This window comes from Perca flavescens, chromosome 11 (genome assembly GCF_004354835.1).
Source record: "Perca flavescens isolate YP-PL-M2 chromosome 11, PFLA_1.0, whole genome shotgun sequence".
Classification (NCBI taxonomy): domain Eukaryota; kingdom Metazoa; phylum Chordata; class Actinopteri; order Perciformes; family Percidae; genus Perca; species Perca flavescens.
This window is the reverse complement of record NC_041341.1, coordinates 21,929,183-21,954,762: the sequence shown is the minus strand read 5'-3', so window position 1 is coordinate 21,954,762 and position 25,580 is coordinate 21,929,183. Positions and strand designations below refer to the sequence as shown.

At 40.0% G+C, this 25,580-nt stretch overlaps 1 protein-coding gene across 1 annotated transcript in view; it reads left to right on the top strand.

Annotated features, from left to right (window-relative positions):
• Nucleotides 1-25,580, top strand: part of tanc1b (tetratricopeptide repeat, ankyrin repeat and coiled-coil containing 1b) — a 100,635-nt gene that overhangs the window by 14,027 nt on the left and 61,028 nt on the right. The window contains 1 exon segment of the mRNA XM_028590452.1: nt 20,845-21,051. Coding sequence (XP_028446253.1) covers nt 20,845-21,051 — 207 coding nt within the window.

Sequence of the window (25,580 nt, the reverse complement as noted above, 5' to 3'; positions counted from 1 at the left end):
TAGCAGGTAGCATGCAGCTAAAGACACAGAGTAACAGTAGCTTACTGGAAAACACTCCTGCTTTCCTGAAGTCACCGGTGTGGCAACATTTTGCCTTGCCCGTAAGTTCTGTAAACAAACAACAAATGGAAAAGCGTGTGGGTTCCGATGGGACTTCATGGTGCGTTCAGGTGCCGATTGTAAACTCATTGTGCATTCAGGTGCCCCTCGTAAACTCATGCTGCATTCAGGTGCACCTTGTAATGATGTTGCCTTACACATAAAAGAATGATCCCAGTCACTTCCACACAGTGAGACATACAGGTCAGCTTATTAATTAAACACTGGTATTGGATCGGTACTTTGTATCAGCTGTTACCTAAAACCCAGGTATCAGTATGGGACTAAAGAAGTCTGATCGATGCATCCCTATTTTATACCTGACAGTTGGTATTGGTACATATCTTTTGCTTACAAGCTTGTTGCTAATTTTGTCAGATTTTGTAGATTAATGAAAATTGTGTTTATTAGTCAACCCCATTGTTCACAGTGCTGGCTATAGGTCAGACTGTACATACTTTCTTTCTTTCAGAAGGAGCAGAAGTACAAAGTCCCTGTAAAATCTGCTCAGCAACATATAATGGAAATCAGTGGGAGGAAAGACCTTGATAATGGTATAATTGCAAGACAGCTCAGCATATGTTGCTCATGACATGGTGGCTATGGACTGAAGGCAACTTTAAAGCAGTCAAGGAAACTTGGCCCCTATGCCAGATACCACTACAGTCATTAGCTCTCCTTTGGGATCTCCCCATTGCCAAGACCACAAAAACACACAGTTTGCTAATTTAGTCTCTCCATCATGTGCTCCTCCTAGATCCCTCCTCCTCCTCCTCCTCCTCCTCCTCCTCCTCCTCCTCTTCCTTGCCTGCCTCTTCTAGTCTGTAAGGAATCTGTTTGGAATTGGCTTGTTTAATCCCTTTTAAGTACTCCTTTTTTTTTTTTTTTTAAATGGTCTGCCACTCCGGAAGTGGGATGCTAGTTTGCTGTTGCTTGTTGCCTTTGATGTCAATTTTTTTTTAAGAGAGGTTACATTGCAAGTAAGCCTCACTTGAGTTAATAGATTTGGGACCCGAAGGCACAAGAAGATGATTATATTGTAAAGAACCAAACAGGGTTTTAATTGGTGTTCTCTTTGAGGATACAGGCCCCTCAGATTTTACTGCAAGTTTCACCTATGACTTCCTATTTATTCACAGCGTGTCTGGTTTGTAGTTCATTACAAAGCAAATTGCTTGTTCTGAGTTGGTAGAATTGTCATAAGGCAAATTTGTGTGAATGCATTTCATCCTGTTTTCTTCTTGATGCAGATATTCTTCAACAACTGTGTACTGAAGTAACCGTACAGTAAAGTATAGTAATTGTAGGCAGAAGATAACCTGTGAATGGCAGTGATTCATCACAGAATTGGACTTTATTAGTTGACTGTTGTAACAGCTTCAGAACATCAAACCAAGTAGCAAAGGTCACTTTTCAGACGAACGTGAAAACACAATTTTCAGTCTGTATCTGTTCATGATGTAACCCATGGAAACAGCATCTTTGACTCAGCTTTAATTGCTGTGTTTGATTCTGTGTGAAACTGTGGCACAATCCCAAAGTGAGCCCTGAGGACTAAAGACTCACAGACTTAATTGATCTCAGGTGCTAAGTGAGTGAGTGTGAGCTCAGATAGACATAAATGCGATTGGTACAGCGCTTCACGAGATCACATGTTACCTTGGTGACGTTTAATAACAAAGATGTTGCTGACACTTGCCGGTTTGGGAATTTTCATTTTAAGTTTGTTGCTTTCCACACTGCACAGGAGACGCCCTCCCTAATTCCAAATTTTTTCAAACTCTTGTTTTACAAGCTGGACAACAGGTTGGTCTGTGTTCCGTGGTTGTGCGTCGTGCTGTTGTTTACCTTTTGTAATTTCCGGATTTCCCTATGGTCTCCGCGGTAAACGTCACAACGCTTTGAATTGTGGGTAATTCCCTTTGGTGAAGTCTGGATCGATGCAGACTCATGGAAAGGGCTCGGTAAATGTGTACTCAAACCCTCACGCCCTTTGAAATTTGACATTGGGACAGCCCTTACGAATTTCGTAAGAACGCGCACCAAAGTCTGTGAGTCTGTGAGTCTGGGCCAGTGTGGTAATGTCTCTGAAGGCCCCCCAACTTGAACTTACTACTCGATGAGCTCGGCCGCTTGGCCAGCTGCCAGACAGTTGTCTGTCTGTTGTGGGTGACACAGTGTTAATCACACTAGCATGCTTTGCCAAGCACTCTTTGAGGCTGATTTATTCATCCATCCAACACACACACACACACACACACACACACACACACACACACACACACACACACACACACACACACACACACACACACACACACACATGCCATGTGAACACAGACAGATATATACATCCACCAGTTGGAAGGCTTTTTGTAGTTTCTTTGGCAGTATGGAGACAGAAGCCACATTAATACACCATTTTCTCATTTTCATGGGAGGCAGCAGTCCTGTTGTTGACCTGCAAGCACAGAAAATGGATGCCATCCCTAGCCTGGCCTGATTTAATTTCCCAGCAGTGTATCTACTGGGACAATAGTTGTTCTGTATGGCATTTTGACAGCATTGACATAAGACAGATTTTGAAGAGAGGAGCAAAGCATTGGTACAAATCTTATGCCGGCAAATTTTTATTTACATGGATGCCTGATCGCCTTTTTAATAAAAACTGCCTCTGCACCAAAGTCCCCTTTTGAAAAGTGCCATTTCTTTGTTCCTTTTAAATGCAGCACGGCTTACAGCTGAAGAGTGAGCATGTGGTAACTTAACTTATATCTTACAAAAGACAAGATTGTGTTACAGATTTGCTGCCTTGCAGAATTTTTAAGTCTGTAAAGACATTTTTAAAGAGTCAATTTCTGATTAGGAGAACCTCATTTAGAAGAGGTATATTTTGTGTGTGTGTGTGTGTGTGTGTGTGTGTGTGTGTGTGTGTGTGTGTGTGACTGAGAGAGACTATTAAGCACTGCACTCTGTTGCCTCAGCTGTGGTGGTGACTGGTACATGCTGTCTCTGCAGTTTCTGTGAGTTTCTTGGGTGTTTGACCTTAAACAGTGATTTGTTGCGTAGGGTCAGACAACAGCAAATTAGTTACAAAGCAGGATTTTGTTTTGTTTGTAGGCATTCAAATAGTTCTTGAAATTTGAAGCACCACAGTGATGATAGAGTTCGTAGGTTGAACCTGCAGTGCATACTGAATTTTCTTCAGGGGGTGGACTCAATATCCCTGCAATAAATACTTTCTTTGTAAAGTGTATACTGTTAAGTTTTTATTGAGCCCGCAGTGAGGTGTTGATAAGGCCAATAATATTTTTTTCAGCAGTAGTTTCTGCTGTTATGTTATTGTTTATTGTGGTTTAGAAGGCAGCTGACCATGCAGAATTCTGTGATCTCTCTTTTGCTTTCTATATTGTATATTCCCTCTCTGTGGTGATACAGTTACATATTGCAGCTGTTATTGCAGGGATTCCTTTCCTGTTGTCTATATTCTTTCTCTGTCAGCTGCCCTTGGGGGTTTAACATGTGGAATTTTTACTGTTATGTGAAGAATCTACAATAACCACAGGTGGTCTGTTATTTGTCCAAACAAAAAAGAGCTTTTGATGGACAGTTGTTCAAAGTTTTGTCTCAAAAAAAGCTAGCTTTTAACAGTTAGTGCTGCCAAAATAGATTTTCTCACAAACATTTGTTACCCAGGAATAATCTAGCAGTTGTATTGTGGGCAGAAATGGAAAAGTTTTTTTTTTAACTTTGTTCATATGTGAGTCAGAATTAACCACAGGCTGTTTTTTGAGGACAGCAGCATTAGGTAGATACTAAAACACTGAACAGGCTTGCTTTTGCCCTACAATTATTTTCTCACCCTTTGGTCTCTCAAATGTGTGCCAGCCACTTTGTGGGTTAGATGATAACTTTTTTTCTGAAGCCAAAGGATGTGCTTCATGTTACTAATATGGGTGACGAAGGTTTCTTTTGAAGAACTTTGTTCCTGGTCTGAGGTGCTGCCTTCCTACATTACTAATGGAAAGCACTAAACTAGGGTGCAGGATTAAAGCGAACTCTCTCACTGACATATACATGGTGGTCGACCATCCCCTCAGACATTAACAAACACTACTCAGTACAGAGGCTGCCCACAGTTTCTAATGTCAAACTGCCTATGTTAGCCTGGTTCTTTTCTGTGAACAGCTGGGTGGCAGCCTCCTCTCTAGCCATATCTACCGCAGCCATTTTGAGACACGCTCCCTCCTTGTCCTGTGGCTTTTAAGGGAGCTAAAAGAAAAATCCTTCACTATGTTCTTCCTTTGTGGGTAGAAGTAAAAAAAAAAAAAGATTAGGAAAACTGCGCTTACACAAAGAGTGTGCTCCAGGTGAATTAGGAATGCATGATGTATTTCTGGTGTAGTTTCTGGATGAAACTTTTGTATGGTAACAACAGTAGAGGAAGCATTTAGTCAGTGAAAGGCAGTGTTCATGTACTTAACAAATGTTATACTAAAGCATAGAGAAAATTAAAAGTTGCGACTGCTGAACCAAGACAGACAGACAGACAGACAGACGGACAAACGAGATGCACACAGTCAACCACAGGATGTCTAGACCACAGATTACATACACTATGTGACCTGTGCAGGACAGGAAGACAGAATCCATGTTATGACACACACACACACACACACACACACACACACACACACACACACACACACACACACACACACACACACACACACACACACACACACACACACACACACAGAGTGCGACAGAGACAGCAAGAGGCAAGCAACCTCAAGAAACATTATTAACATCCTTTGATTAACCATAATAACTAGGGCTCAGACCAGAACCACTGACTCCTTTATCATCAGCTCATGGTTTTCCTTATGGAAAACACTTAAGTACGGCAAGAAAATCATGGTTGCTTTTAGATCACCACTTGAGCTTTTAAGTTTAAGTATTTTGTAACAAATATATCTTTAAATCACTTAAAACACCTCTAGGGTTATGTCTAGGTTACCATCATATGCCCTTCTTGTAACTTTAATTAAAATAAAACTGTGCTGAAAGTTGTGAAATGGCTTTTTGGCCCATGTTTGCTATTTTTCCTCCCAGTCATGTTTGTCTAGATTTCCATGCCCAGACAGTTATGGTAGGATTTAAGATGGTGGAGAAAAGAATGCACCTGATCTACAAAGGAGACCATTGAGTGCACAGACCTACGCGGCTATCAAAGCACTGTGCAGCCAGCAGGCAACGATTAGCAGGGCGTAGCTCAAACCACATCTTTCACTTACACATGCATTCATGTACAAACAGACACACACACACACACACACACACACACACACACACCCCACACACCTCAGGTGTATCCACACTAGACACTCCCTGTTTCTCCTTCTAAAAAGCAAACTAAGGGCTCATGGGGGAAGCAATGAACCTGGTCGGCCAGTCTCACTGTTTAAAAAATATCCATGCATCAAAATGTACCTTTGGTTGCCAAACAATCCTCAAATGTGTTAATGCTGCCTGAACTAATTGTACTGATACAGTACAATGCTCTTATGGTCATTTTTGTTTAACATGTTCACAGGAAAACGTTTCTAGTTTATTTGCATAACATTGAAAAACACAAAATTATTATTTTTGAAAAGGGACTAAGGCTACATCATTTGCTGTTGCCAGTGGCATAGCAATTGTGTTCTTACAATTTGAATGCACAGAACAATTAAAGTCACATGTCAAAAATATGACCCACAAGTTCCACTTGAAGGCCGCATTACATTACAAAATCAGTTGTTAAAGTCTAGCCTCGTTATCAGACTGAATTGCTATTGCTATTTCACTTCCTTTTTCAGTTTTTCTTTTTTGGTGGGGTTGTTAATTTGCCCTTACTAATCAGTAGCCAGTGACTTATTTGTCTTGCTTATGGTTGCTAAGAGCAGTTAACATTTTTCACTAGGGCTGAATGATTAATTTCATTAGCAATAACTAAATAATAGTAGTAGTTTATAAAATAAATAATATGTCATTCATATAAATGTATGCATCACCTAATTTCATTAATATAATAACATACAGGCCTGGGCTACAGGAAAGCATAGTTTATGTTTAATCTGTCTAATATCATGTTGTTATGGTCATACTATACAATGATTTATTGTTTGTCTTTGTTGAATAATACGACCGCTAAAGAGCTTAAAAAATAATCACATTTTAAATCGCAATATTGGTTAAAACAAATCATATTTAGATTATTTTCCAAAATCGCTCAGCCCTTTTTTTCGACCTACAAGAACCTTTACTGCCGCTTTGATCTCATCCACACTTGTCTTGCCTTGTTGAACAATTAGATTTTTGTCCTAATCTTGTTGGTTGGATTTTGGATTTTTTAACAAACAGGACACTGGTCTGGTCACCTTTGCTCCTCCACAGGCTCACCTCAGGGGTGCGTACTTTCACCCCTCCTGTTCATCCTATACAAACGTGTCAGAGCAAATAGGTAAATAGGACCATCATTAAGTATGCGGATGACTCCGTCATAGTGAGCCTGCTCCATAAAAATGACAGAGGCCATGGACCAATAATTGAGGACTTTGTCCAGTGGTGTGAGGAGTCACACCTTCAATTGAACATATCCAAAACAAAGGATATGTACATTGATTTTGGTAAAACTCCACGATATGAGGCCACAGCTATAAATTGTCAACTAGTGGATCAAGTAGAATCCTATAGATATCTAGGGACAATTATTGACTCTAAATTAAATTTCCAGGAGAATTGTGAAGCTGTCTGTATAAAAGGACAACAGCGTCTATACTGCTTGAGAAAATTGTACCATTTTCATGTAGACAACACCATGATGACATTATTTTATCTGGTTGTAGAACTACAATATTTAAACAGTTTTGTCCCAGCAGCAGAGATGGGAAGTAACAAAGTACAAATACTTTGTTACTGTACTCAAGTAGATTTTTCAGATATTTTTACTTTACTATTTATTTTTGTGACGACTTCTTACTTTTACTCCTTACATTTTAACACGAATATCGGTACTTTCTACTCCTTACATTTTAGAAAATTGGCTCGTTACTTTAGTTTTCTACAAAAGGTCATCTATCGGGAGTGATTGTGAGTGCATGTCAGAAAATAGTGCAGACACGCGCCTCACACCGCGAGCGGACCCGCGCGCCACACAGAGAAAAAAGTGAGAGAAAAGAAAAAGACACTAGCTGTCCGGAGGATAATCAAATCGTGTGTGTGCGTCCTTGAGAACTGTAAGTCGTATAACTTATGTTGTCGGTTCATTTAAGCCTGTTCTATTGGTCTATAATTCTTGCAAATGTAAAGTAAGTTAGCTAGTAATTTTGTTGTTTGTGTTCACCTGTTAGCTAGGTTGCACGTTGCTTGATCTTAATAAAGCATCAAAAGAGAGAAGTTGTCTCCGTCCGTGTTTTAACAGACACACCTGGGGCGAAGTTGGAAACCAGAATCAGCTTTAAATACAATCCTAATCTAGTCCTCATGAACAAGTTTCAAATAACAGAGATCCCAGATTTTGGGCAGACAAGCAGCAAGACATTCTCAATCATCCTTGGCCTTATCTAAGAGATGTTTAGGCATCAAGAATGACTCCTGGCGAATGTGCTGCATAACTCTTAAAGTATGGGAAACTTCTTAATTAATTTAGTTTAATTTAAATTAAATCCTTTATTTTCTTTCCAGAAGCCATATTTGAGCAAACACTAACATATAGATTCCTTTAAATGTTAAGGGGAAGATTAAAAAAGAGAAACTGGATCTGTGAATTCTCACAGAATCACAACTGAATTCATATCATGCTACTCAGTCAGAATCTTATTAACCTGGAGTCCCAGTCTCTCTCACAATAATCATATATGTGATGATTTAGGCCTATTGTCAGACATCCATTTAAAATGTAGGCAGTGGCATATAAAGAGCCTTTTTTCCCCACTGAAGTTTCTCAGCTTGCACTCTAGTAATGTGTTTGGTCCAGGTAGCTCTGCATTAAAAATTTGCAAGGCTACTTTTACTTTTATACTTTAAGTACATTTCCAAGCTTGTACTTTGTTACTTTTACTTGAGTAAATAAATGAAATCAGTACTTCTACTTTTACCAGAGTATTTTTTAACACAAGTATCTGTACTTCTACTTGAGTACGAGAAGTGAGTACTTTTGCCATCTCTGCCCAGCAGCAATCACTCTGTTAAACAAACTGTAGAATTACTGCACACAAAGCACAAGCACTTTGGTCACGTACTAGCTGTAGAATCTCCGCATATGTCTGTTTATAACTCCAGATTACTGATTACTTTAGATTTTTTTTCAGATTTTTTTTTCAGATTATAACTGGTAATATTACATTTAAAGTGGCTGGAGAATTCCACTGTACCTAAAACTGCTGTTATGGCTCATTTAAGTGTCGATGAATGCAATTTTTCATTTGAACTATAATTTGCATCCCATGGTCCATTTGTTTTGGGTGATATTCAACCATCAACACATGCAGGAGAGCTAAATGCACATGCTAATGGTCAAATTTGACACTGCTCTTCCTGTCCAGTGGCTTCTCACTGGGAGGAATTTGGAAAATGCTTCTATGGTTCCCAGAGGCACACTGCACTGTCTGCTTTAGCAGCCGGTGACCAATCTCCATTACCCTAATTTGGCTCTCATTCACTTCAAGCATCGATGGTGCCTGTGACCTTGGAAGTATGTGCACAGCAACAGATAAGAAGCCAAACAAATACATGAAGACTTGATGGAAGCAGGGGGTGATGTCATCTACAGCACAGCAACACACCAACACCAGTCATAGCTCTCCTTATCCCAACCCCCATCCACGCGCGAATAGTTTTTGCTACTTCAAAGAGGAGGAAAAACAGTTTATCAGTTAACACGCCAGGGTGTTAGATGGTCTTTGAGGTGGCGATAGTGGCTGTCCAGGCAGTTCATTGGCTAGAGAGTTCAGCAGGCCACTGGTTTTTCTAATTACAGCGTGACCTTCCTGGGCAGACGCATTCCTACTGTCTGATTTTCCGCTTTGCTTTCATACCGTTAACATCCTTTGTCTGTTATCTAAATGAGCTCTTGAAGTGTCTCTTTCTTTGCAGAATACTACACTGTCACCTATAGGATGTACAAAGTACTAGCTGTTCATTGCCATACTTCTCTGTAGTTGACTTTGATATTTTTTCCAAGAATTCTGAGGTTTGGGTTTTTGTGTGTGTGTCAGACCTCTGTTCAGTCTTGGGCTTCAGGGCCCCTTTTTCTCTCCTCTATCATACTCTGCTCTGCACTGCTCTGTTCTGCATTTCTGAACACAGAGACTTTTTTTTTTTTTTTTTTTTTTTTTGGTAATTGTGCCTGCAGATGAATGTCTTGCCATCCTTAGCTCAGGAGGGTTTGAGACAAGCTGAACTAATGACCTCAGTTCCTTTGTGCCCACCCTCAAAGGGCCAGAGGATAGTGCTTATTGCAAAGCGGAGCAGTTTGCGCGGAGTTCTTCCTCTTCATATTTATATCCATTATTTTAAAGATGGAATTTCAAGATGATTCTTTTTTTTCTTCCCAAACTCTATTGGTGAAGCGTACTAATGCCTAACAAAAGTGGTTAGAGCAGGATAGAAACTGGGGTGCATTCTGCTGGAGTTGCTTTTTTGGACATTATTAATCATGAAATTCACAAATCAGGATAACATTCACTTGCTAATTGAATTGAAAAAGAAGTTCTTATCAACCCTCTAGGTGCATGAAATGAGGTGAATGTGATTGATGCTAAACTCACATGGATTCACAATTAACAAAGATTTTCAAAGATGGTACAAAGCTGCAAGATTTTCCCTGGTCCTTGTTTGCTTATGGGATTAGGCTCTTTGGAAGGATTGGACAGCCATTTTGCAACATCCTCGTCCATTTAGCATTACCGAACAAGCTGTTGTCCAGGGGTTCATGGCGTTCTCATGACCTCACCTGGCCCCATCAGAAGCTCTGCCTAATGATCTGTGCTAATGGCAATCCAAATCTGTTGTTAAACCAGATCTCCATGGTGACATAGGACTCCCGATCGCATTGCACCTTTGCCTGGAAATAATCTCCATTTCTGCCTCAGTGCTGCTTTATCCATATTGTTAACACATAGGAATAAAAAATTGGAAGTTGAAGGCTCCAAGGTTGAGAGAAATCTGAGAATGTGGGACTGCTGAACCACTTCTCATCTGGCTGTATTGACTCCTCCACTTTGTAGCACAGTGGCCCCAGCGCTGTGTTCGCACTGTTAAATGATTTATCATATTATGGACAAGTTGCTCGGTAATTTATCATCCATCTGTCCTTTGCTTAGACTGGACCAGCTGTTTGTAGAGGACGTTGATGTAATTAACCCCATGTAAAACCCATGTGAGACATTTTATAGTTTCACTGTTGAAGCATTGCAGATGATCCTCAACAGCAATAAAAAGAGACAACGTAGCAGTCCTTTTTATTCCAAATAAAGACTTTGTCATTGTGTTAATACATCAACCTTATGTGCCTAGACGTTTGATCAGAGATACTACAAATAGATGGATTGTGTCTTTAACGCTGAGTGCCACTGTATTAGCCCTTCTTTACAAGGTCTCTCAATTGTTGTAGGTATGCACTCAGGTATGTATAGAATGTCAAATCGTATGCCAGGTACTTTTAACTTAGTTGAAGAGTGTTGAAGCACAGACAGCTGACTCCCTTTGACCACTCAAAGGACTTTGATTATGATAAGTGGTGTTAGACAAGAATGGATAGGAGGTGATGGGGTGTATTTTCTCTTTAGTGCGGGAGTGAACAGTGTGCCCCACTTGCCTAGAGTCTGGTACTGAGGAGGCATGCAGAGAGAGATTCATACTGGGACCTCACACACAATACTGCTAGCATGAATATCAATAACTCTCCAGCCAGGACTGTCAACAGTGGATCTGCCTTAATTTATTCCAAATCTCTGATGAAACAAGGCCAAGCCCTTGGCAATTCAACATGGCCACTTGGTTCATTTAGATTTTCACTGATGGTCAGAAATTTGCATTTGTGTGCTATTGTCCTTTGTCTACAATATGCAAACCTAAAATGGTGTAGTTGATTTTTTTTGTTGTTAGGTGATATAACTAGCAGTAGCACCTGGTCAGCATCATTTGGTGGACTTTTTCTATATTCTAGTTCTCTAACTAGAAAACTGCAGGTGTGGCTGTTTTTACTCTTGACAGCACAATTATTTCCCATGTTAGTGTACCTACACTCGACCTCTTTCGATGCGGCATTTTTGTGGTACGTAGAAATACAGTAATGCTCCTCCTGCATTTTGTTTAACTTTGACTCTGCAGCGGCCTTGAGACTGATTGATGGTGTGAACATACACATAGTAGCTTTGCAAGATCTCGCCATCATTATACTCTAGTCTATGTAGGACTGACCAAATGTGTGCAATAAAAGGATAGGATTGTGTGTTTTCACGATTATAGCACGACTGCTCTTTTCTGCATAGACTTTTCTCAGGTAGATCAATCCGTTCATTGTTAGAAATTAGAAATATCCTCTTACTTTGTGAGAATGGTCTAATTAAAATCTGCTTAATTGGCTTCTTTTTTTACTATAAAGTATTAAGTTATACACAGTGTTTCTCCTCTCACTTATTGGCCTTCCTACTGCTTCCCTGTCACATATCTTGAAATAAAACATGGTAAAGATACTGCCTGGCTCATCTTTTCTTTTTCCATACCCACTTAAATTGGTGATTTATGAAGAGGAATGTAAAATGTCATGGTGCCTGCCCAGTGGTATCCTTCTCCTCCTCTACTTATTCTCCCCAAGACACACACATACCCCTCCCTGTCAGCCTCCCTTCCCCTGGGGCCAGTGGGAAAGGCATTCCAGCGCTCAGGCCACTGCAGAGTGTGCATCAGAGGGGAAGAGAGAGACAGACAGAATCTTAGTGCTTTGGATTCAGAACATTCTGCAGTCTTGCTTTGCCTACAGCATCTTAGCTTTTGCATGAAGCAGCTAATTTGTACTCATTATCAAGTACATATTAATTTGAGTTGAGGGTTTCAGAGCTGCAGGAACTGTTCCTGTTTCTGACAAGCTAAAACTAAAGACCCTGTCTTGAGTTGTTTTCTCTCCTCAGGGGCCACCAGCATAGATGAGTAATCATTTGAAACCAGTATGAGTTAATCTGGACACTTGAAGAGTTAATGGAATTTGATTATTTCGGACAAAATTGACATTTCGATGGTAGAAAAATAGCCCACAGGAGGAATGTGGAGCAGTCTTTTAATATACTTAACATACAATAAATGCTTCAAGGAAGAGATGTCACATTGGTTGACTTTTATTCCTTATATTCTTAATTCTGCACCAGAAATGAAGCCAGGTGGGCAATGATGTTATACAACAAACAAAAAGTGTGACAAATGTGTTGAAAGAGAGCTAACACACTCAGTTTTATTATTTATCACTTACACCAGTCTATTTAGTCACGTTTATTTCACACGTCTTCAATGTATCATTAAACACAATCTCATAAGGTACAATGATCATATATAAGCCGCGTGAAATGGGGAACCCCCAGTAAGCTACTAAAAGCTTTTCGGAGAGGTTTTACAGCATTTTGTCAGGCTGTCTTATACAGTATTTTGACTGTTCCTATGGCTACTACTGACTTAGTAAAGTGGTCATGAAATTAGAATGCCCTCATGGGAAAAACACTAATGCCCCTTTCACAGACTGTTTGTATGGCTTTGATTAACAGAAATGTGTATTCTTTTTTTAATGTCGTAAATGATTTAGAGAATTTTTTAACCGGACGGATTTGCATCTTATTATCATATTAGATCTAATTTGTCCTTCATCATCATAGACTACTTGTACTGAATACCTTCCCCCACGCTGTAGTCCTTGTTGTCTGGCTCTCTCTCCTCTCTGTGGGTTGCTGTGTGTTAACCATGACAGCTTTTGTGAGACTGTCACCCTGGTCTCGGAAGTACACAGGGAATCCACATTGGCACTCAGTCTAGCGGGAGAATTCCCCCTTTGGTGGATTGTCCTATGGTCATCGTGCTTTGTGTGTCAACTGAAAGAATCTGAATTAATTATAGCCTTTCTTCATTTTCTCTGTGGTCCACAAAATTAACAAGTGAGAGAGCTAATGGAGTATTTGTGTATGTGCACGTGTGTTTGTGTGTGTGTGTGTGTGTGTGTGTGTACAGTACATTCTTATGGAGAGAAAGTAGAATGGTATCATGAATCATATTGTTTAAATATACTTTTCTAGTACAACCAGCTTTTGCAAACAGAGTTTGCACTGTAAATAGTATTCTTTGTGGCGAGCCAAGTGGTTTGCCATAAATTCTACAGGCAATGGACAAACAGAAACAACACTGTTCCTTTCTGCTAATTTAGTTATTCTGTCTTTGGCTTATATCTTAATTTTTGGAGACATAGTCTTGCATTTTGAATTCTGACTTCCTATTCTTACAGGCATAGTGATGTGGGTCAATAGATCAATGTGCGTCGGCTAAGCCTCCTACCCTTCACTCCTCTTGGGGTAGACAAAGGCTGCCATTGTTCAACTTTTGTGACAAGTTTTCTGTGATAATGAATGCTATTTTATTAGTGTTCCAATGTAATTTAACTGACTCCCCAGAGAAAAAGAAAGCGAAACAGACAGACCCACCTAACAGAAATAAAAAGATGTTTGGCCATGTGACGCCAGAAATACACTGCATCAGGTAATGCGAATGACGGGTAATCGCAGGCAGGAAGGTCACAGTGCAGCCAGATACTTTACAAAATAAAACAAATTTCAAGATAAAACACCCAGGTTTATGGTGATTTTGGCTGTCTTGACTTCTCAGCTGTGTCTACAGCGAGAGCCATGCTGTAGAGTGGAGAGGAGAAGGATCGCCTTGCGACCGGCGCAGAGAAATGCGCGTCTGGTATGAGCCAGGCATGCGATCATGCACAAATCTACGCTTGAGAGTTGGGGGACAACTTACTCCTTGACACTATGTGCACAATACTTATTTAACACTGAGGTGCCAAACACAGCCATATTTGGGGCAGAACTGCTGTATTGCAATGTGTTTCTGTTATTTTGTACACTGCCTTTGAGATTTTGAGAGACTGGCGTAAACCCATATAGTTTACCTAAAGGTTAGATTAATCTACTGGACAGTTCATGTCCTTTTGGACAATGGAGAGGATCTGTGTCTTTCAGGGGGGAGTGACAGATCACATTCCATTGCACAGATTTACTTGAGAGGCAGAAGACTCATCCAAATTTATACCACATTCAACGTGAACAGTGCTTATGCTAGCAAGGGAAAAAGGAGGATGTTTAGGCCTGTGTATGATAAAATAAATTCATTGTGGTTGACTTTTATTTGATGAGGACGGTCACTTTCCAATGTAGCCTGAGTAAATGCTCTACAGGACAACCATTCACTACATTATTATATTATAATACCATTACATAGTGTAATCCGAATGCAGAAGAGTGAAATTCATTTTCAAAAAAATATGATTTTTTTTTTTTTTGAAGTTTCAAACATTGAAGATACCCTCATCAGCATTCAGTCAGTTACAATTTTATACTTCCATTTTATGGAGTTTTAATTCAAATTACAGCATTTCCAGCTTTAGGATATTACTGCAGATGTAGGAGCCAATGAGATGGAACATTGGTTAAAATAAGCTTTTAAGATTGACTATAATACTGTAATAATCGATTTGTAGTCTAATGTTTATTTTTCTAAATCAGTCTTGAAATAATATTGAACTGTTTTTAATGGGTTGGCTATGTCCTCATAGTGTCTTGCCCTTCACTTTGATCAGGAGGAAAGAGCATGCAAGGGACTGTAATCATTTTTACATCATCTTAGAGCAGCACTGTATAATTAGAAAGGGTTGATTTTCTTGACCACAGCAGGGGCTGAAATTGCAGGCCTTGCCCCAACCAGGGTTTAGGAAAGTAGCTGAAATAGCACTGGCAAGTTTCTGTCCTTGTGTCCCTCTACGTTATAAAGTGTTGGTCAGATGGCAGAGCAGTCACCGTGACACACTGCAGCCTATTCACCAGAACTTGGATGGCCAGCTTTTATGTGGCGCCTCTTGTTTTCAGAACCATCAACCAAAATTATAACTTTGTCATAATCTCTTTAGCATGCACTACGCTTGGGTAGCTCACCTGGTAGAGCGTGCGCCTATATACAGAGGCTTAGTCCTTGACGCAGTGGCCGCGGGGTTTTTTTCCAACCTGCGGCCCTTTACTGCATGTCGTTCCCTCTCTCTCTCCCCTTTCATGTCTACAGCTGTCCTATCTAATAAAAGCCTAAAATGCCACAAAAAAAGTTACCCAATGTAGCTTAGTTTTGTAAAACATAGGTATAGTTGTAGAGTGTTTCTCCTACATAAGGGCTTCTGTGTCACACTGCAACAATTATTATGCTTACCACAGAATCACAAATAATAACAATTCCATTATGATATCTTAAATGTATTCATTAAGTGTCAGGTTGCACACAAATGGAGCGCTAGTGCTGCTGTCACAGAAATTGGTCTACTTAGACTAGTTTGACAAGGCAGAAGTGTACCATTCCAGATGTTTTCTCCCAGTATATTATCTGCAGTTAAATAAAATTCTTCAGTCTTCAAATCCCACACATATGGGCTTTATCATTGTCATTTTGTACAGATAGTGTGCATGTATTGTTAAAATATATTTTTTTAAATATTTGTTTTGAAATGTTATGCCTTTATTCAGGAGTTAAAGTATAGCTATGACAGGAAATTATGGGAGGGAGAGATCGGAAATAACACGCAAGATAAAGATCCCTGGCTGACACCAACTTGGGATGTTGTGGTACATGGGACCAAACTGTACCTAAACTGTAGGACCACCAATGTGCCCCAAAATACAATGTCATTAATTTCTGATCAATTCATTTAGTTATTAAAAACCCCAATCTCACACCTAAGGGAAACCCTTGTGGTAAATGCTTACCACAGAGATAAATTAACTTAGATTCCCTGCATCATATCTTCAATATTTGTATATCTAACCCACAGCCAGGCACATACTTCCCTAACGACCATTAAAAGTGTCAATATTAATGTGGATGCAGTAATGTTCTGCATGACCTTTGGGTCATTCACATGTTTTTCCATATTTGAAGACATGCAGAGGTGTCATTGCAACTTTTCTGTTTCCTGTCTCTGGCATTCTTCTTTGTTAAGGAGCCCTTTAAAACACAGACCAGCTTTTGGTCCCCTGTGGTGAGCTGGAGGCGTGGAGAAAATTGGTCTCTGTTTCTGATTAGCCCGGCAGACCAACAAAAACACTCGTTTCCCTGAGGAGAGAAGCAGGATGCTAATAGTAGCTTGCCTCTTGTAGTTGAGTCTTCAGTGATTTCTACAAGCCTCTGGCTGCAGACAGGCGTCAGAGTTAATCTGCTGAAGTCTCCCCTAGCTGCACAATCCTGAAAACAGAACTAGCTAGCTAGCAGCTAATCGTCATTTCTGTGGTTCACCACATCTGCAGTTCTGATTTAGCTGGCTCTGCTGACATATGGTCTGTATTATTAGTTAGGTACTACATGTTATCTTGAGGTTGATAATTCATGCATTTTAATTTGTGGCCGTGATGAGTGGGCAACTTTGATGCCACATAATAGATGACTTTGCCGTTTGCTGGCTCCCTCGCTAGAATGGTCTTTCCATTCAGGTTTGGTTCTCAGTAAAGCAAAACCAGTTTTTTCCATCTAGGGCTTGGACTCCACTGAGCAAACTAGAAGCCAGGTTAAGTCATTCGCAAGCCCTGAGTAAGTCATCTGTAGGGACTGTGGTGAGCCATTTTCATGAGGAGAGTAGTATCTCAATAGGTGAGACAGAAAAATGTAGGGAATATCTAGTTCTAGATGTAAGCAGCAGAGAAAGTGAACTATAGCTGTCCTGAAAGCACACATGATTAAGTGTCGGGCTGAGAGAAATCTTGCTGGCTTATATTGCACGCTAGCAGATATCTGGACAACTGGATTGTATTGCAAACCACCACAACCAGTTTAACAGCCTTTTTTCCCTTTGAGATTATAATGACACCATGGTGTTTTTGCATGGGAAACAACAAAGTATGCTTGTACCCCCACTTTGATAAAGATGAGAGGGATTATGAAATGTGGATGTCTTGTTGATTCCTAAACTTATCATAATTGTGTTTGAGAGATTAGTCGACAAGGGGCAGTACAGTTGTTAATTCCTATGTTGGTTTATTAGGCAAATGTACAAGGTAAAAAAGATTTTTTTTTCTTCCCCCACAGGTGAGGTTTTCTCCCTCACGCCATAGCCCTGTAAGGTTGATGCAGCTACTAGAAACTGTTGTGAGTGGTCAGGGAGTGACATGTAATTTGCAATTTGAGCTTTTCAAGCGGCTCAGTGTTGATTGACATACATTGGACTTTGAGTTTACGTGACACTTCAAAGTACTGCATCCTGAATACCAGGGTAGGATTATTACTATTATTATAAAAACATTTTTTTTACAGCTACTCAGATTTAGTTCTATTCACTTTTTGAAACGACTCACTGTAATGGATTTCTTCTGTCTAAGCAACAAACTGTGACAATTGTGTCTAATCCAGTAATCTTCAAAATAAGCATCATGTTATGTCAAACATCTATGAGCCTAGTTGCTGGGGAGGTGATTGTTTTCCAAGTTAGGACTGATCAACATTCTGCTGTATTCTTGCAGTGATTGAGGAAAGGAATATGGATAGAGATTCGATGAAGATGAATGACACCTGTGAATGAGCGACTTTATTAAATGAGTTTGATGACACATTTTTGTCCATAGTAACTACAAATACTTAGCAAGGAACAGACAGCCAGTGTGCTTAGTGAATGTTATCTTAACTCAGTGGTCAATGACACAGCCTTGCTTCACTAACTGGATGTCCTTCTCAGGTGCCCTGATGTCATGAGAAAATACTCATTGGCCCATGACCCTGGGTTTAAATACATATTATGTGGCCCTGTATTTTCAAGTATCCAGGTCTCTTCTGCTTTTTTCCCACCTCTACCAGTCATGTTTGTTTATCTCCCTAGCAACCTAAAAAAGAGACTTATGTTTGGCATTTCTTTCTGGCATAGTACATAATTACAGTAAATATATTATAATATATTGTTTCCACCATTAAACAAAATGTTGACAGCAAAACCATACTGGGTGGTCAAAAATGTATCTGACAGAATGTTTTTCCCCTTCGAATCAGCAAACATTCTTTCACATGCAAGGACATTTTAATTCCCGTAATCATATGTCAGTTAGCCAACTTACATTTTATTTTGCGAACACAGAGCATGAACTAAGTTAATATTTGGCATCTATTAGGGTCTTCATCAACCGTTGCAGACATACAAAAAGCTCAGCAAAGTGGAGATTGAGGAATGATGACAGTAAACTTTCCCTCGGGGGAAACAGAGCCTAATGTAACATTGAGTAGAGGCAGTGGCAGATGCAGCAGTGTTTGCAAACAGGGCAGGTACAGTAAAAGCAACAAAAAAGGGCAGTGTATTAACAGCTCAAATAAGACACTTTATTGCAAAAGGTGCATTGGATAGATGTTGTACTGAGTGGAGTATATCATGTGAGTGTATCATCGTAAATTAAGTTTGAGGATTTCTTAGAAGCTTTGTTCCATTGAAACGGGAGAAACTAGATGCATGTTCAATATTTTAGTTATGTTCAAATTATTACAGGAAATCTCAGTAAGGGACCACTCTACTATATTCTGAAATCCACCATTATCCCTGCTGTGTAAGCTGATTTTCTCTGCAAGCCTGTGGCACCTGCCTGTGTAACATACTTGCATACTGTATGTATGTATCTATTTGTGTGTGTGTGTGTGTGTGTATATATATATATATATATATATATATATATATATATATATATATATATATCTGGACTAAAGCAATTCTTTGTCGACTAACACTTTTCTCCACAATTAATCCTGCAAAAGCACCACTTTAAATCTTGTGTTTACCATAAATGTGCTCAGAAGTTTCTTGGAAATGAGTAATTAAGCATGAATAAGCATAAAAAAATGACTAATCGACTAAAGAAATCTTAGTCGACTAAGACCAAAACGACCGATTAGTCGACTAATCGACTAAGAGGTGGCGACTAAGAGGTGGCAGTCCTGTGTGTGTGTGTGTGTGTGTGTGTGTGTGTGTGTGTGTGTGTGTGTGTGTGTGTGTGTGTGTGTGTGTGTGTGTGTGTGTGTGTGTGTGTGTGTGTGTGTGTGTGTGTGTGTGTGTGTGTGTGTGTGTGTATAGCCCTATATGTATGTGTGTATGTTTATGTGTATATGTAGAAAGTTAATAGTTGTGTGAAAACTCATGTACTCATTTGATAAATCGAAAACTGTGTCATTAAATTTGTATTTACACTTGGTTTGCCCCTGAAAGGCTTTTGGTTTACACATTTTCACCTGATAGCTATGATATGTATGTTTGCATATATACTCAAAAATGGCATCCTGTCAGAACGTAGTTGCTTTCTGCAGCAATAAAAGGTTTCCTCTGAGGTTTTACATTCCTGGTGTTCAGACTCAGGATGGTAGTAAAAGTAAATGGTTTGGTACATTGTTTGAACTGGGTCAGCTTCACGGTCCGTTTGGTCATCTTTATTTATCCAAACAAAAAGATTTTGCAGGTTCTGGTCTCTGTATGAAATAAAATCCTTAAAAATAAGATTATTTTAAGAGGATGGAGGAACGAAGGGGTGCTGTCAATTCAAGAGCGGGCTTGTGAGATGGCTAGGGTGGCGGTGTTTGAAAAGTTGTCATGCAAACGGTTTTCCAAGAAGAATGTCTAGAAAACGTCTACACTAGAAAATGGGGAAGGTACTTGAGGTTTCCTAAGAAGCTTTGTGCTGGGGAGAGATGTGTATGATGGGTTTATGGTGTTGCCATTTATACATATGTTTATGTGGTTTATAGTTTTTTTTTGTCTATTTTGTTACTATTTTGTTGTTTGGTCTTGAATATTGTAGTTACTGTGTCATCTTTTCTTGATTTTAATGTGGGTGTGTGGTGATTAGGAGGGGGGGGGTGTTATCAATGCAAATTGTGTGTTTTGTGTGTTTTTAAAATTGTTAAATAAAAATTGTTAATCATAAAAAGTTCAAGCCACTTCCACGGTTCTTTTTGAGGTCATGGACTTTCTAGGAGACTGGAAGAATTGTGTACTCTGGTGGCTGAATTTGTTTCCTCTGGCGTTATTTTCTAGTATATGTTTGCTTGTTAAGTTTTTAAAACAGTGCAGAGCCCTAAACGTCCTTCATAATCAGCATTGTGAATTCACACATAATGCTGATTTGTGTGCAGTACATTCATATAACATGCATTACTTTGTTCAGTAATTCTCAGTTTTAACAACATTGTAGCACTTTGGTGTAAACAGGTTTAAAAGTCCACAGAGTATCACTTCCTACAGCCCTGAAAACTCAAACAAACGGCTAAAAAGCACTAGCCCAGTAAGAGAAAAAGAGAAGCCTACATAAGTGTGTTTTTGTACTGCTCATGCATACCTAAATAGGTAGCAAAAAGTTAAGGACTGTGTTTGTCTTTATGTCAGTAAATGAGGTAATAGGAGGATATTTATAAATTCTACAACAACCTTGTGGTTCTCCTCAACAGGTGATGTCCACAGCCACAGTGCCCAAAGAAGATTCCCACCTGAGGGAAACCCTCAACTCCAGGGGCCTGGCAGTGGTCACCCTAATGTCCCGGATGATGTTTTCAGATTGAGCCTGGCCAAGGGAGTGTCCATGTCTCTTCCATCCTCACCTCTCCTGCCACGACAGTCCTACATGATGCCCTTACGCCAGAGCAAGAGGTCACCAGGTACTGGTTGTAACTGTATTTGAGCTTTTCTTTATAATGATATTATGAATCTTGGTGTTGTAGCTGTTTTGCCATTGGTTAAAATACTCTTAGAACAAAACACTTGTGTTCTGTAGCAACCTTAACAAGCTAAATGTGCTACAAGCATTTGGGCAATTCCAATTCTTCGCACACTATTTCAGTCTCATAATGGGAACTTCATTTGTCTCTATGGGCGTCCTCTTAAAAATTCCTTTCCTGTCTAGACTGTCAGATGCTTTTGTAAGATAGTTGAACATCTGACAGAGCTCCAGGAATGACTGTCCCTCTTAGCCTTAAAACACTGCTGCTGCAGCTTTTAACCTAAACCTCTGAAACAATATTAAAATGGGGCATCTGGTAGCTCACCTGGTTGAGCGTGCGCCCCATGTACAAAGGGATCAGTCCTTACCGCAGCGGCCGGGGGTTCGATTCAAAACAGTGGCCCTTTGCTGCATGTCATTCCCCCTCTTTCTCCCCTTTCCTGTCTTCAGCTGTCCTGTCAAAAATGCCCAAAAAATAATCTTAAAAAACAAAACAAAATGCAGAGTAATAGTTACTGTTGGAAAAATAGAAGTTATACAGGAGACAAGAGGATAAAGTAAAAACAATAGCTAGAACGTTCTGGATCCTAGCAGTTAGTCTGTGAGCTCAGACTGGTTGCAGGGGATTGTTTTTGCCACCTCATCCTTGTATTTGACCACCTTGTGTCGATGTAGAGATCTCTACAACTGCACTGTGTGTTTACACTATACTTGCTGGTAATGGGCGTGTGTTTACGCTGAATCTAATTGTCAGTCCTCCCGGGCTCCTTCTACCCACCATGTTGAGAACATGCTTGTCAGCAGCTGTGGGGTGCTTCAAAGCAGGGGATACCTTTTGTAGCTGAACTTGTCTCAACCTGAGTTTTTGTATTCTGGAGACTTGGCAAAGAGGCGAGAATCCTTTAAGTGGTCAATGTGGCCCCACTCGCATGTGGCACTCATCTGTGGGTTATCTTGCCTTTGTTTAGAGTGGTTACAGCTTCAGTCTGTTTAGTGTAAAGATGGGTTGATGGGAAGGGGGTAGTATGGTTTAATCTTGTGTTGTTCAAGTTCACATCTTGAAAATATCATTTAGCTGCTTAACTCCAATTTTACGATTTAGGTTTAAGTTGTGTAAATGAGCTTTCTAATATGAAATGCCGTACTCTGATTTTAACTACAGATTAGGATGGAGATATTAAGTGTTTTTACCTCTCAAACCTAATTTTCCACAATTCTCATCACATAATTCAAAACCGAATATTGGACTTGTATGAAGCAGAAAAGTGGCTATACGTAATTGCTTAAATATAGGAGGTAAAACAAAGACATACAGTTTATAATAGCCACGTAGAGTTTTATTATCTCAGCCCCCACTCAAGTTAAAACAAATCTATCCAACTACCGTAGGTGATAGAGGATTTGTGATGACCGTTTTAAACCCATCAAAGACAGTGTTGATGAAATGTACATTTACAGACATGAAGGGAGGGACAAGAGGGAGCGAGAGATGAAGAGACCGAACAGGCTGGATTTGTGAAGGTGAAAAGGGCCCTGGGGACAGGGGAAGGGGAACACTCATTAAAGGCATATTCCCACTTGGGGTGCTCTGAGGCATGGAAAAGGGGATAAAATGGACTGACATGATAGGATGTTATGGAGGACAACCAGGGAGATAGGGTTGGGGGATGGTCTGTAGGCTCTCCTCCTCTGTCCTCACAGGTAACTGTGAAAGCCCGTAGGGGAAGAGTTCACACCTCCAGTTAATAAACACATACTGCAGAAAATGTCTCAGCTCTGCGACGAAAACAACATGGGTCATAATGCTGCATTTCCTCTTCTTGCTGAGCCACATAAGATTTAAAGAGCTCATATTTAGCTTTTTGGCTTTTCTCCTTTCCTTTATTGTGTTATATATCTTTTTTGTGCATGTAATAGGTTTACAAAGTGAAAAAGCCCAAAGTCCACCCCAAAGGGACTTACCATCTCCAACAGAAAACACTGTTCACAAACAGCTCCAAACAGCTCTATTGTAGTCCAGCCTTTACTTCCGTGACAAACGTGCGTCACTTTGTAACACACGTTATAATGCTCGCCTAGCTGCTAGCGTGGCACTAAGGCTGAGCAATTTTATCGATTCTACGATATAAATCGATATTTTTTCCCCCCAAGAAAGTATCGATTTTTATGCTGCGAGTATCGATACATAACTCCCATTCAAATCCCCCGTGTTTACCCCCGTTCACGTTACAGGAAGAGCGATTTGGTCCGCCAGCCGCTAGTGTCGCTGTAGAGCAGCCAACGTCAACTGGCGGCCCGCCACCAAAGCTTTTAGTCTGGCCCCCAGAATAATCATGAATTCACAAAATGTAAAGAGGAAAAAATGCGTTCTGTTATTTAGTTATTTAGCCAGTTATCATTATGGAGTTTCCATGTTTTTTAGGAGTTTTCTCACACTAATACATGTTAAAAAATAGTAGCATTAATTCAGTAAGAAAGTGAAAATTTCGAACAAGAATAGGCGTATTAGGTATAAATTAATTTTATTTTCTTTATTTGAAAGTCCGGCCGCCAGAGTGCTTAGAAAATTTCTGAAAAAAATGTAGTTGATGATCCCTGCTGTAGACTCTCTGTCCAGTCAGAGACATATATTGTGTAATTGATGTTTTCAGTTCAATTAATTAAATCCAAGTAAATGGAACACTCACAAGATGTCACCAAAATCACTCGGCCCCCTTTAAATCTTTCAGAAAATGATGTAAGTGTATCGAAATATATTGAATCGTATCGTTGGCTGAATATCGTGATGTATATCGTATCGTGAGCTGAATATCGTGTATCGTATCGTCAGATTAGTGTATCGCTACAGCCCTACGTGGCATGCCCTCATACTCTGCTTCTCAATTAGCTAGTTGTCCTTACCTAGGTACTGCGTGTGTGCACCTCCCAACAAAGATGCCTCACTCGGCAGCTAAAACCGAGAGCTCAACACTAGAATATGAGAACTTTAAGAATTATCTCTGTGGAAATGAGCATAAGACAATACATTGCCACTATGCAGATGTTCTGCATAATCGTCAGTGAGATTAGTTCGTTCTCATTTACCCCGGATTTCTAGCAGGACAAAATGATTTATTATTGGTACCAACAGAATCATGCATACATTTTACTGAAATTTGCAATAAGCTCATTTATATAATGAGCTGGCGTTTACATTTTTGCAAGGAATTTTTTTACTCTTGAGGTCAAAGCTTTCTACACACCAACCCAGGTCTTTTATCGACTAGTCCTGTTAACTAGTTTAACTTTTTACTTAAGTCATACTATCCACATTTATTTATATGCGCAGCGAATCCATCAATGCATTCTTTCACACATCCATTTGTTCTCCTCCCCATCCAGCCATCACTGATGTCTTGAGGGGGATGTGGTTTAACAGATTCAGAAAGCATGTTGTGGCTTGGCTTCATTTCCTGACACATTGGATAATCTATCGCAGTTTGGACGGCTCAAACGCAGTGGTTGTTTTTTTCATGAAAACTTCACAGGGGACAACAGAGAAACATTGAGTTAATTAGGAGTGTGGCGGATGCCTGAGCCGCAAAGTCCTGGTGGCGTTGAGTGCCACAGCTTTGATCAGCTAAGCCCAGAGCTTAACCATGAAACACTGCACCCTGACATGTGTTAGGCAGCACCTAGGCTTTATAGTCTTAATAGTTTACAGGCACCCTAAAGGCCCAGGGAGGGATATTTACTGAATGGACCCATCTTGCTCCAACCCAGTGTGGGTCAAAGATCAGGTTTTGAAAAAACATGAACCTCGATCTTAAGTGGGTAGAATGTAGTTGATGACATAGTAAAAACTCCCTGCGCTCCACCTCTGACAGTCTCCTGGGTATCTACACAGTGACCTCCTCTGGTTGTAGTAGGTTACTGTGCCATTGGGGGATTAACAGCATCTGTTGTCATCAAGGCTGGACTGCTTGTTTCAGGTGCAGCTGTTGAATAAGCACTTCAGAAAAGCTCACCTCTCCATAACTATACAGCCACAAAATATATACAACCACACTGCATCCCTGAAGTATGAGGTGGTGGACACAGTGGTGATTCTGGAGCTGCCACTGTATGTACATGAGAAGTGTGACCTTTCTGTAATCACATGACAAAACTGTTAGCCCTATGCTTTGCCTCCCCGCCAGCCTGCAAGTGATCATAAAACAGCAATTCATATAAATTTATGGCTGTCATGGGCAGTGTATCATTTGAATTGGTATATCTGGAATGAGGCCAAGTCTCTGGTAGGCTGTTGTGTATATTGGAATTAGTTAAGTGGATTTTTCTTTGATGGGAGCTTTGGATTTCGGTGGCTCAGAGGCTGATTAATTTATCGATCAGACAAGCAGGTCTGCAAATCACCACCAGAGAGCACAGATGACTATCCTGACATGATCTCCCTATCGTAGAATCTGGAAATGCCTCAAGAATTTT